The sequence below is a fragment of the Heptranchias perlo genome, chromosome 27 (genome assembly GCF_035084215.1).
Source record: "Heptranchias perlo isolate sHepPer1 chromosome 27, sHepPer1.hap1, whole genome shotgun sequence".
Classification (NCBI taxonomy): Eukaryota; Metazoa; Chordata; class Chondrichthyes; order Hexanchiformes; family Hexanchidae; genus Heptranchias; species Heptranchias perlo.
Window position 1 is genome coordinate 3,637,729 of NC_090351.1, and position 14,333 is coordinate 3,652,061.

Genomic DNA, 14,333 nt, shown 5'->3' on the forward strand with positions numbered 1-14,333 from the left:
ACATGTCTGGGAACCCCCTGTAAATACTGACACACTCCCGGGGACCCCCTGTAAATGCTGAGACACTCCCGAGGACCCCCTGTAAATACAAACACATTCCCGGGGACCCCCTGAAAATACTGATATGTCTCTGGGGATTCCCTGTAAATACAAACACACTCCCGGGGACCCCCTGAAAATACTGATATACCCCTGGGGATTCCCTGTAAATACTGACACACTCCTGGTCATCCTTTATAAATACTGACACGCTCCCGGGTATCCCCGATAAATATTGATACACTTCTGGGGATCCCTATCAATACTGACACACTCCTGGAGATCCCCTGTAAATATTAACACACGTCTGGGGATCCCCTGTAAATACTGACACATTCCTGGGGATCCCCTACAAATACTGACACACTGCAGGGGATCCCCTACAAATACTGACCCACTGCAGGGGATCCCCTACAAATACTGACACACTGCAGGGGATCCCCTACAAATACTGACACACTGCAGGGGATCCCCTACAAATACTGACACACTGCAGGGGACCCCATGTAAATACTGATACATCTCTGGGTACTCCCTGTAAATACTGACACCCTCCTGACCATCCTCTATAAATACTGACACCCTCCTGGATACCCTCAGTAAATATTGATACACTTCTGGGGACTCCCTATAAATACTGACACACTCCTGGGGAAGCCTACAAATACCAACACCCGGGGACCCCCTGTAAATATTAACTGAGTGTACTATAGACCCCCAAACAGTCAGAGGGCGATAGAAGAGCAAATATGTAGGCAAATTTCTGAGAAGTACAAAAACAATAGGGCAGTGATAGTAGGGGATTTCAACTACCCTAATATTAACTGGGATAGAATCAGTGTGAAGGGTATAGATGGTGCAAAATTCTTAAATTGCATTCAGGAGAACTTTTTTAGCCAGTACGAAGTAAGCCCAACAAGAGAGGGGGCAGTTCTGGATTTAGTTTTAGGAAATTAGAATGGGCAGGTGGAAGGAGTATCAGTGGGAGAGCATTTTGCCGGTAGTGATCATAATTCAGTTAGATTTAGCGTAGTTATGGAAAAGGACAAAGATAGAACAGAAGTAAAAGTTCTCAACTGGGGAAAACCCAATTTTACTAAGCCAAGAAGTAATTTAGCAAAAGTGGACTGGAAACAGCTACCTGAAGGTAAAGCATTGTCAGAGCAGTGGGAGGCATTCAAGGGGTTCAGAGCAAACATGTTCCCACAAAGAGAAAAGGTGGGACTGCCAAATCTAGAGCCCCCTGGATGACAAGGGGTATACAGGGTAAGATAAGGCAGAAAAGGAAAGCTTATGTCAGACACCGAGAACTCAATACTACAGAAAGCCTAGAGGAGTATAAAAAGTGCAGGGGTGAAATTAAAAAAGGAAAGCAAAGAGAGGGCATGAAAAAATATTGGCAAGTAAAATTAAGGAAAACCCAAAGATGTTTTATAAAGACAGAAAGAGCAAGAGGATAACTAAGGAAAGAGTAGGGCCTATTAGAGGCCAAAAAGATAATCTATGCGTGGAGGCGGAAGATGTGGGTAGGGTTCTAAATGAATACTTTGCGTCTGTTTTCACAAAAGAGGGGGACGGTGCAGAGATTGTAGTTAAGGAGGAGGAGTGTGAAATATTGGATGGGATAAACAGAGTGAGAGAGGAAGTATTAAGGGGTTTAGCATCTTTGAAAGTAGATAAATCACCAGGCCCGGATGAAATGTATCCCAGGCTGTTAAAAGAAGCAAGAGAGGAAATAGCGGAGGCTCTGACCATCATTTTTCAATCCTCCCTGGCTACAGGCGTGGTGCCGGAGGATTGGAGGACTGCTAATGTTGTACCATTGTTTAAAAAGGGAGCGAGGGATGGACCGAGTAATTACAGGCCAGTCAGTCTAACCTCGGTGGTGGACAAATTATTGGAATCAGTTATAAGGGACAGGATAAACAGTCAGTTAGAAAGGCACGGACTAATCAAGGACAGTCAGCACGGATTTGTTAAGGGAAGACCATGTCTGACTAACTTGATTACATTTTTTGAGGAAGTAACAAGGAGGGTCGATGAGGGCAGTGCGTTTGATGTAGTCTACCTGGATTTTAGCAAGGCTTTTGACAAGGTCTCACATGGCAGACTAGTCAAAAAATACAAGCCCATAGGATCCAAGGGAGAGTGGCAAGTTGGATCCAAAATTGGCTCAGTGACAGGAAGCAAAAGGTGTTTTTGTGACTGGAAGGCTGTTTCCAGTGGGGTTCCGCAGGGCTCAGTACCAGGTCCCTTACTTTTTGTGATATATATTAATGATTTGGACTTAAATGGATGGGGCATGATTAAGAAGTTTGCAGATGATACAAAAATTGGCCATGTGGTTGATAGTGAGGAGGAAAGCTGTAGACTGCAGGAAGATATCAATGGACTGGTCAGATGGGCAGAAAAGTGGCAAATGGAATTCAATCCGGAGAAGTGTGAGGTAACATAGAAACATAGAAAATAGGAGCAGGAGTAGGCCATTCAGCCCTTCGAGCCTGCTGCACCATTCAATACCATCGTGGCTGATCCTCTATCTCAATACCATATTCCTGCTCTCTCCCCATACCCCTTGATGCCTTTTGTGTCTAGAAATCTATCTAATTCCTTCTTAAATATATTCAGTGACTTGGCCTCCGCAGCCTTCTGTGGTACAGAATTCCACAGGTTCACAACCCTCTGAGTGAAGAAATTTCTCCTCATCTCAGTCCTAAATATCCTACCCCATATCCTGAGACTGTGACCCCTTGTTCTGGACCCCCCAGCCAGGGGAAACATCCTCCCTGCATCCAGTCTGTCTAGCCCTGTCAGAATTTTATATGTTTCAATGAGATCCCCTCTCATTCTTCTAAACTCGAGTGAATACAGGCCGAGTCGACCCAATCTCTCCTCATAAGACAGTCCTGCCATCCCAGAGATCAGTCTGGTGAACCTTCGCTGCACTCCTTTTATGGCAAGTATATCCTTTCTTAGGTAAGGAGACCAAAACTGCACACAATACTCCACGTGTAGTCTCACCAAGGCCCTGTATAACTGCAGTAAGACATCCTTGCTCCTGTACTCAAATCCTCTTGCAATGAAGGCCAACATACCATTTGCCTTCCTAACTGCTTGCTGCACCTGCATGTTTGCTTTCAGTGACTGGTGTACAAGGATACCCAGGTCCCTTTGTACATCAACATTTCCCAATCTATCACCATTTAAATAATACTCTGCCTTTCTGTTTTTCCTTCTGAAGTGGATAACTTCACATTTATCCACATTATACTGCATCTGCCATGTATTTGCCCACTCACCCAGCTTGTCTAAATAGCCCTGAAGCCTCTTTGCATCCTCCTCACAACTCACGATCCCACCTAGTTTTGTGTCGTCAGCAAACTTGGAAATATTACATTTGGTTCCCTCATCCAAATTATTGATATATATTGTGAATAGCTGGGGCCCAAGCACTGATCCCTGCGGTACCCCACTAGTCACCGTCTGCCACCCCGAAAAAGACTCATTTATTCCTACTCTCTGTTTCCTGTCTGTTAACCAATTTTCAATCCATGCCAGTATATTACCCCCAATCCCATGTGCTTCAATTTTGCACACTAATCTCTTATGTGGGACTTTATCAAAGGCCTTCTGAAAATCCAAATAAACCACATCCACTGGTTCTCCCTTATCTATTCTACCAGTTACATCCTCAAAAAACTCCAGTCGGTTTATCAAACATGATTTCCCTTTCATAAATCCATGTTGACTTTGTCTGATCCCATTGATATTTTCTAATTGTCCTGTTATCACATCCTTTATAATAGACTCTAACATTTTCCCTATTACTGATGTTAGGCTAACCGGTCTGTAGTTCCCTGTTTTCTCTCTCCCTCCTTTTTTAAATAGTGGGGTTACATTTGTCACCCCCCAATCTGCAGGAACTGTTCCATAATCTATAGAATTTTGGAAGATGACAATCAATGCATCCACTATTTCCATGGCTACCTCTTTTAGTACTCTGGGATGCAGATTATCAGGCTCTGGGGATTTATCGGCTTTCAGTCCCATTAATTTCTCCAATACTATTTTTTTACTAATACTAATTTCCTTTAATTCCTCCTTCTCACTAGTCCCTTGGTTTCCTGGCATTTCTGGGTAGTTATTTGTGTCCTCTTCTGTGAAGACAGAACCAAAGTATTTGTTTAATTGCTCTGCCATTTCCTGTTCCCCATTATAAATTCTCCCGTTTCTGACTGTAAGGGATCTACATTTGTCTTCACTAATCTTTTTCTTTTTACACACTTGGAGAAGCTTTTACAGTCCACTTTGATGTTCCTTGCAAGTTTACTCTCATACTCTATTTTTCCCCTCTTAATCAATCCCTTGGTCTTTTTTTGCTGAATTCTAAACTGCTCCCAATCCTCAGGCTTGCTACTTTTTCTGGCAACTTTATATGACTCCTCTTTGGATCTAATACTATCCTTAATTTCTTTTGTTAGCCATGGTTGGGCGCTTTTCCTTTTGGTGATTTTGCACCAGAAAGGAATGTATAATTGTTGCAATTCATGCATTCGTTCCTTAAATGTTAGCCATTGCCTATCCACCGTCATGCCTTTTAATGGAGCTTCCCAATCTATCATAGCCAACTCACTCCTCATACCTTTGTAGTTTCCTTTGTTTAGATTTAGGACCCTAGTTTCGGATTGGACTACTTCACTTTCCATCTTAATGAAAAATTCTATCATGTTATGATCACTCTTCCCTAAAGGACCCTGCACACCAGGTTAATAATTAACCCCTTCTCATTGCACAATATCCAATCTAGGATAGCCTGTTCCCTGGTTGGCTCCTCAACGTAATGGTCTAAAAAACCATCTCGTACACACTCCAGGAATTCATCCTCCACAGTATTATTGCTAATTTGGTTTGGCCAGTCTACATGCAGTTTAAAGTCACCCATGATTATTATAGTAACCTTGTTACATGCATCTCTAATTTCCTGTTTGATGCCGTCCCCTACATTACCATTACTGTTTGGAGGCCTATAGACAACTCCCATCAGTGTTTTCTGCCCCTTGGTGCTTCTTAACTCCACCCAGACTGATTCTACATCTTGATTTTCTGAGCCAATATCCTTTCTCACTATTGCTCTGATTTCATCCTTTACTAACAATGCCACCCCACCTCCTTTACCTTTTTGCCCGTCCTTCCTAAATATTGAATACCCAGAGATAATAATCCAGAGATTATTACCTTTGTGGTTCTGCTTTATAATTTAGTCCCTAGCTGCTCCAACTCTCTCAGCAGAACCTTTTTCTTAGTCCTACCTATGTCATTTGTACCTACGTGGACCATGACAACTGGATCCTCCCCCTCCCACTCCAAGTTCTTCTCCAGCCCAGAGGAGATGTCCTTAACCCTGGCACCGGGTAGGCAACACAGCCTTCGGGACTCATGCTACTGGCTGCAGAGAACAGTGTCTATCCCACTAACTCTACTGTCGCCTACTACAACCACCTTCCTTTTTAGTCCCCCCACTTGAACGGTTTCCTGTACCACGGTGCTGTGGTCAGTTTGCTCGTCCTCCCCGCAGTCCCCTCACTTGTCCACAAGGGTTGCAAGAACCTTGAATCTATTGGACAAGGGCAGGGACTGAGGCTCCTGCAATACTACCTCCTGGATCCCCGTACCTGCCTCACTCGCAGTCACACCCTCCTGTCCCTGACCACGTGTCAATTCTAAAGTATTTAATCTAAGGGGTGTGGCTGCCTCCTGGAGCAAAAGGTCCAGGTAGCTTTCTCCCTCTCTGATGTCTTGCAATGTCCACAATATTTGGGGAGGGCAAACAAGGCAAGGGAGTAAACAATAAGTGGGAGGATACTGAGAGGTGTAGAGGAAGTGAGGGACCTTGGAGTGCATGTCCACAGATCCCTGAAGGTAGCAGGACAGGTGGATAAGGTGGTTAAGAAGGCATATGGAATACTTTCCTTTATTAGCCGAGGCATAGAATATAAGAGCAGGGAGGTTATGCTGGAACTGTATAAAACACTAGTTAGGCCACAGCTTGAGTATTGTGTACAATTCTGGTCACCACAATACAGGAAGGATGTAATTGCGCTAGAGAGGGTACAAAGGAGATTTACGAGGATGTTGCCAGGACTGGAGAATTTTAGCTATGAGGAAAGATTGGATAGGCTGGGGTTGTTCTCTTTGGAACAGAGGAGGCTGAGGGGTGATTTAATTGAGGTGTACAAAATTATGAGGGGCCTAGATAGAGTGGATAGGGAGGACCTATTTCCCTTAGCAGAGGGGTCAATAGATTTAAAGTAATTGGTAGAAGGATTAGAGGGGAGCTGAGGAGAAAGCTTTTCACCCAGTGGATAGTGGGGGTTTGGAACTCACTGCCTGAAAGGGTGGTGGAGGCAGAAACCCTCAACTCATTTAAAAAGTATCTGGATGTGCACCTGAAGTGCTGTAACCTACAGGGCTACGGACCAAGTGCTGGAAAGTGGGATTAGGCTGGGTGGCTTATTTTCGGCCGGCGCAGACACAATGGGCTGAATGGCCTCCTTCTGTGGCGTAAATTTTCTATGATTCTATGATTAACACATGTCTGGGGAGCCCCTGTAAACACTGACACACTCCTGGAGTTCCTTGTCCAAATCCTTCAGACCCCATGAAATTCAAACAAGACAAATCAGTGGATGTAAGTGAAAGCCAGGCCAGATTGGCAGGACTTAGTGGGCTGTAGTTTGGACACCCTTAACCCTAGTCCATGCCCAATAGCCTCCAAGATATTTCAAGTTCCACCACCGTGCTCCCTCTCCTTCCATATCATGAAGTACCACACATCGTAAACACAGTTATATCCTGCTCCCTTTACATTTCCTTTTTATTTTCCTATCTCATTGCCTATTTATCCTTTACATAATCGAGAGCCACGAAGGCAGTTATATTAGTCCTCGCTCATTATTCAGAACAAGGGCCAGCAAGTCCTCCTCAGAGGGTAGTCCTTGAAATAAATCTGCCGTCTGGAGCCATAGACCCAGAAGTGTCCCGTCAAGCCCTCCCAGGCAAAGTGCACCTCGTTGATGGGGATGGCCTTCAGGCTGTGCTTCTGCTGGATGATTCTGGAATCGGGCCAGGCAAAGTGTGACTCCTCGACCATGACCTGAGAGACCTGGTTCACCTCCTCCACTGGGCACATGCTGATGGGCCTGAGGATCTTCGAGGTGTGGCTGTGCACCACCTTCCCCGGGGTCTTCTCAGCCATGGAGACGGGGAACTCCTCGTTGGCGATCACTTTCTGCTTGTGGTGGGTCACGTACTCCACCTTCAGGTTAGTGAAATACCAGATCTTTCCCTTCCCGCCACACCGTTGGCACTGAGTGTGCCCGACCGCCGAGCATTTCTCGCAGGGAGCCGTCTTGTTCCCCGTGCACTCGGGGCACAGGCTCACCTTGTTCACTGTCCCACTTGCCTGAAATTTCCGACAGCTGATTTCGCCCGAACCCCAACACTTGGAGCAAAGAACGAGGCCTCTCCCATAGCAACTGATGCACAGCCCCTTCCTGTCACTGTTGGGCATGTGAAAATACTTGGTTGCGTCTTCAAAGAACACTTCGGGCAAACACTCGACCTCCCACGCTTTCATTTTCTTGTTGGCAGGGAGTGCGGTTCCAATCAGTGGGGTTTTACGATAGGAGAAATGCAAAGCCCTTTGCTCAATGAAGGTGTCCAGAACATAGTAAAATATCATCGATGGTTTGATTTCTGTGATCTGCATCTTTCGAGCTGCTTTGCTTTTATAGAATAGCTTTCGTTTCACCCAAGCTATCAAGATTCTTCTTACCTCTTCCTTACTCAGGATGTCTGGTATCAATGGGCCCACAGGGGTCTCCAGCTCATAGTCGTCAGGCTCTCTGGCTATTCTTGGAGCGGGGATATAGGTCCAAACTGGAACCTCTCCATAGAACGATTCATTGAGATTACTTTCTACCTGTGTGCTCGTTGACCACTTGAACATCCTTTCAAGAAGGCCTGTGACATGGAAAGGCTAGCACTGGTCCTCCCCCAAAATCTTCAAGCTTGTCCAAACATCTTGGAAGATTCTTTTGCATATCTCAGCCTGAAGAGACCTTGTGGGCCGCAGCTTGTGCAGGCAAAGCAGATTATGATGTCAGGCAGTTCATCATCTAGTGACATCACGTGACCTCTGCGATGCTGCCGGTCACACTGTTGTTAATCTGTTTGTGTATTGCTGCCGTCGATCGATCTGTCAACAGCTGAGATTCCAAGTGCCGGCTCTGCCCGGTGATGGGCGCCAGTGTCTGCCATCAGGGATAGGTTGTCCTTGTGTTCAACCCTTCACAAAGTCCATCAGCCGAGAAGGCACTGGGTACGAATAGTTCACACTCACTCCCAGAGCCCAGGGTGACCACAGTCTGAAATTCAGTGAAGCATCAATATAAATTGTTGTAGACACAATTCCAAGTGGAGCTTCCTGATTGTTTACAGGATAAGTACAGCATCTCCTGGTTGTTTACAGTGTAAGTACAGCATCTCCTGATTGTTTACAGGGTAAGTACAGCATCTCCTGATTGTTTACAGGGTAAGTACAGCATCTCCTGATTGTTTACAGTGTAAGTACAGCATCTCCTGGTTGTTTACAGGGTAAGTACAGCATCTCCTGATTGTTTACAGGGTAAGTACAGCATCTCCTGGTTGTTTACAGCGTAAGTACAGCATCTCCTGGTTGTTTACAGTGTAAGTACAGCATCTCCTGATTGTTTACAGGGTAAGTACAGCATCTCCTGGTTGTTTACAGGGTAAGTACAGCATCTCCTGGTTGTTTACAGGGTAAGTACAGCATCTCCTGATTGTTTACAGGGTAAGTACAGCATCTCCTGATTGTTTACAGGGTAAGTACAGCATCTCCTGGTTGTTTACAGCGTAAGTACAGCATCTCCTAATTGTTTACAGGGTAAGTACAGCATCTCCTGATTGTTTACAGGGTAAGTACAGCATCTCCTAATTGTTTACAGGGTAAGTACAGCATCTCCAGGTTGTTTACAGTGTAAGTACAGCATCTCCTGGTTGTTTACAGTGTAAGTACAGCATCTCCTGATTGTTTACAGGGTAAGTACAGCATCTCCTAATTGTTTACAGTGTAAGTACAGCATCTCCTGATTGTTTACAAGGTAAGTACAGCATCTCCTGATTGTTTACAGGGTGAGTACAGCATCTCCTGGTTGTTTACAGGGTAAGTACACCATCTCCTGGTTGTTTACAGGGTAAGTACAGCATCTCCTAATTGTTTACAGTGTAAGTACAGCATCTCCTGGTTGTTTACAGGGTAAGTACAGCATCTCCTGGTTGTTTACAGGGTAAGTACAGCATCTCCTGATTGTTTACAGTGTAAGTACAGCATCTCCTGGTTGTTTACAGGGTAAGTACAGCATCTCCTGGTTGTTTACAGGGTAAGTACAGCATCTCCTGATTGTTTACAGTGTAAGTACAGCATCTCCTGGTTGTTTACAGGGTAAGTACAGCATCTCCTGGTTGTTTACAGGGTAAGTACAGCATCTACTGATTGTTTACAGTGTAAGTACAGCATCTCCTGGTTGTTTACAGGGTAAGTACAGCATCTCCTGGTTGTTTACAGGGTAAGTACAGCATCTCCTGATTGTTTACAGGGTAAGTACAGCATCTCCTGATTGTTTACAGGGTAAGTACAGCATCTCCTGGTTGTTTACAGCGTAAGTACAGCATCTCCTAATTGTTTACAGGGTAAGTACAGCATCTCCTGATTGTTTACAGTGTAAGTACAGCATCTCCTAATTGTTTACAGGGTAAGTACAGCATCTCCTGGTTGTTTACAGTGTAAGTACAGCATCTCCTGATTGTTTACAGGGTAAGTACAGCATCTCCTGATTGTTTACAGGGTAAGTACAGCATCTCCTGATTGTTTACAGGGTAAGTACAGCATCTCCTGGTTGTTTACAGCGTAAGTACAGCATCTCCTAATTGTTTACAGGGTAAGTACAGCATCTCCTGATTGTTTACAGGGTAAGTACAGCATCTCCTAATTGTTTACAGGGTAAGTACAGCATCTCCAGGTTGTTTACAGTGTAAGTACAGCATCTCCTGGTTGTTTACAGTGTAAGTACAGCATCTCCTGATTGTTTACAGGGTAAGTACAGCATCTCCTAATTGTTTACAGTGTAAGTACAGCATCTCCTGATTGTTTACAAGGTAAGTACAGCATCTCCTGATTGTTTACAGGGTAAGTACAGCATCTCCTGGTTGTTTACAGGGTAAGTACAGCATCTCCTGGTTGTTTACAGGGTAAGTACAGCATCTCCTAATTGTTTACAGGGTAAGTACAGCATCTCCTGGTTGTTTACAGGGTAAGTACAGCATCTCCTAATTGTTTACAGGGTAAGTACAGCATCTCCTGATTGTTTACAGGGTAAACACTGTAGGGCATTCCTTGTTTTCTTTGATTCGAGGAACTGGGCAAATAGTCAAGCAAAGAAAGTCACCCTCACTCTCAGTACTTTCGTTAATCAAAAGTAATTATTTAATTATATTATAATTGATACAAGCATTCATGAAGCAAGATCAAACCACACATATGACTTTGTTCTATAAAATCCCATTTTATATTTAATAATTTCACAATGCTATTATGTAATGAATTAACAATTCATAAACAAATCAGGCAAATCATGTAAGGTATACAGCCTTTAAGCTAAGGATTTTACACATCAAGGTAGCTTGACTGAGTACAACATCTCCTGATTATTTGGGGATAAGTAAGTGCAGCAAGACCTGGACAACATCCAGGCTTGGGCTCATAAGTGGCAAGTAACATTCGCGCCAGATAAGTGCCAGGCAATGACCATCTCCAACAAGAGAGAGTCTAACCACCTCCCCTTGACATTCAACGGCATTACCATCGCCGAATCCCCCACCATCAACATCCTGGGGGTCACCATTGACCAGAAACTTAACTGGACTAGCCATATAAACACTGTGGCTGCAAGAGCAGGTCAGAGGCTGGGTATTCTGCGGCGAGTGACTCACCTCCTGACTCCCCAAAGCCTTTCCACCATCTACAAGGCACAAGTCAGGAGTGTGATGGAATACTCTCCACTTGCCTGGATGAGTGCAGCTCCAACAACACTCAAGAAGCTCGACACCATCCAGGACAAAGCAGCCCGCTTGATTGGCCCCCCATCCACCACCCTAAACATTCACTCCCTTCACCACCGGCACACTGTGGCTGCAGTGTGCACCATCCACAGGATGCACTGCAGCAACTCGCCAAGGCTTCTTCGACAGCACCTCCCAAACCCACGACCTCTACCACCTAGAAGGACAAGAGCAGCAGGCGCATGGGAACAACACCACCTGCACGTTCCCCTCCAAGTCACACACCATTCCGACTTGGAAATATATCGCCGTTCCTTCATCGTTGCTGGGTCAAAATCCAGGAAGTCCCTTCCTAACAGCACTGTGGGAGAACCGTCACCACACGGACTGCAGCGGTTCAAGAAGGCGGCTCACCACCACCTTATCAAGGGTAATTAGGGATGGACAATAAATGCCGGCCTTGCCAGCGATGCCCACATCCCATGAAAGAATTTTTTAAAAATTCCTGATGGTTTAGGGAGTACGTACAGCATCTCCTTATTGCTTAGGGGGTAAGTACAGCATTTTTTATTATTCGTTCATGGGATGTGTGCATCGCTGGTGAGGCCGGCATTTATTGCCCATCCCTAAACGCCCTTGAGAAGGTGGTGGTGAGCCGCCTTCTTGAACTGCTGCAGTCCTGATTGTTTGGGTAATCGCAGCATCTCATGATTATTTGTGGTGTAAATACAGAATCTCCTGATTGTTTGGGGGTAAGTACAGCATCTCCTGATTGTTTGTGGGGTAAATACAGAATCTCCTGATTGTTTGGGGGTAAGTACAGCATCTCCAGATTGTTTGGGGGTAAGTACAGCATCTCCAGATTGTTTGGGGGTAAGTACAGCATCTCCTGATTGTTTAGGGGGTAAGTACAGCATCTCCTGATTGTTTAGGGGTAAGTACAGCATCTCCTGATTGTTTAGGGGTAAGTACAGCATCTCCTGATTGTTTAGGGGTAAGTACAGCATCTCCTGGTTGTTTGGGGGTAAGTACAGCATCTCCTGATTGTTTAGGGGTAAGTACAGCATCTCTGGATTCTTTAGGGGGTAGGTACAGCATCTCCTGATTGTTTAGGGGTAAGTACAGCATCTCTGGATTCTTTAGGGTGTAAGTACAGCATCTCCTGATTGTTTAGGGGTAAGTACAGCATCTCTGGATTCTTTAGGGTGTAAGTACAGCATCTCCTGATTGTTTAGGGGTAAGTACAGCATCTCTGGATTCTTTAGGGTGTAAGTACAGCATCTCCTGATTGTTTAGGGGTAAGTACAGCATCTCTGGATTCTTTAGGGTGTAAGTACAGCATCTCCTGATTGTTTAGGGGTAAGTACAGCATCTCTGGATTCTTTAGGGGGTAGGTACAGCATCTCCTGATTGCTAAGCGGGTAAGTACAGCATCTCCTGATTGTTTGGGGGTAAGTACAGCATCTCCAGATTGTTTGGGGGTAAGTACAGCATCTCCAGATTGTTTGGGGGTAAGTACAGCATCTCCTGATTGTTTAGGGGGTAAGTACAGCATCTCCTGATTGTTTAGGGGTAAGTACAGCATCTCCTGATTGTTTAGGGGTAAGTACAGCATCTCCTGATTGTTTAGGGGTAAGTACAGCATCTCCTGGTTGTTTGTGGGGTAAGTACAGCATCTCCTGATTGTTTAGGGGTAAGTACAGCATCTCTGGATTCTTTAGGGGGTAGGTACAGCATCTCCTGATTGTTTAGGGGTAAGTACAGCATCTCTGGATTCTTTAGGAGGTAGGTACAGCATCTCCTGATTGTTTAGGGGTAAGTACAGCATCTCTGGATTCTTTAGGGTGTAAGTACAGCATCTCCTGATTGTTTAGGGGTAAGTACAGCATCTCTGGATTCTTTAGGGTGTAAGTACAGCATCTCCTGATTGTTTAGGGGTAAGTACAGCATCTCTGGATTCTTTAGGGTGTAAGTACAGCATCTCCTGATTGTTTAAGGGTAAGTACAGCATCTCTGGATTCTTTAGGGTGTAAGTACAGCATCTCCTGATTGTTTGGGGGTAAGTACAGCATCTCCTGATTGTTTAGGGGTAAGTACAGCATCTCTGGATTCTTTAGGGGGTAGGTACAGCATCTCCTGATTGTTTAGGGGTAGGTACAGCATCTCCTGATTGCTAAGCGGATAAGTACAGCATCTCCTGATTGTTTGGGGGTAAGTACAGCATCTTATGATTGTTAGGGGGGATAAGTACAGGTTCTTCTGATTATTTAGGGTGTAAGTACAGGTTCTCCCAATTGTTTAGGGGGTAAGTACAGCATTTCCTGAATGTTTGGGGGGTAAGTACATTGGGGAAAAATTGGATCGGGGCCATTTTTGGGTGTAGGTAGCGTGATGTGCTATTACCCCGCTCCCAATGACCCCGGCACAGGCACCCGAGGCCTCTCCTGCAATCAGCATTCCATTCCAGGCCTCGCACAGGGAATCAATGCAGTTCGCACTTTCCACCACTTGGCGGAGCTCAATCTCTTAAAGGGAGGATGGGCGCTAAATTGGGCCGTGTAACGCCCGTTGTTTCCGCGCTCCGCGGCCTCTACGACATCCAAGATGGCGTCTTAGATGTGCATGTACATTTCCAGTGTGACGTGCGCCTGACGCCATCTTGGTATAGGGGTTAGCGCAGGCGCAGATAACGAACGCTGGAATCATGTAAAGTAGGGAGAAAATGGCTTCAATCAGTGTGCAATGCTGATTTAAAGTGATAGACACCATTTTGGGACTTAACACTCAACTCAACGCACAGTCTTAACCCCGACCATCTGAACGTGTCTGAGTGCCTGGAGGACCCCCCACCAGCGCTATTTAAAGGGACCATGCAGGATTTACAGGTTAGTGGCTGGATTATTGCTTCTGGTTGCCCAGACATTTGTAACTGTTTTTGGAGGTCTCCTACACTTGAATACCAGGACGCAGGGACATAGCCTAACGTTTAGAGCCAGGACGTGCAGGAGTGAAGTTGAAGTCAGGAAATGCTTCTACACGCAAAGTGTGGGAGAAGTTTGGAACGCTCGTCTGTGGACGGCAGTTGTTGCTAGCTCAATTGTGAATTCTAAATCTGAGATTGATAGGTTTCTGTGAACCGAGGGTATTAAGGGATA

At 45.2% G+C, this 14,333-nt stretch overlaps 1 protein-coding gene across 1 annotated transcript; it reads right to left on the minus strand.

Annotated features, from left to right (window-relative positions):
- Positions 1-6,994: 6,994 nt before the first annotated feature.
- On the minus strand, positions 6,995-8,047 carry LOC137344323 (protein SSUH2 homolog). Its single transcript, XM_068007185.1, has one exon. The coding sequence runs from the start codon at positions 8,045-8,047 to the stop codon at positions 6,995-6,997; it is 1,053 nt and encodes a 350-aa protein (XP_067863286.1).
- Positions 8,048-14,333: the final 6,286 nt, after the last annotated feature.

Coding starts and splice junctions, on each gene's coding strand:
- LOC137344323 (XM_068007185.1), bottom strand. CDS start 8,047: ATGTTCAAGTGGTCAACGAGCACACAGGTAGAAAGTAATCTCAATGAA.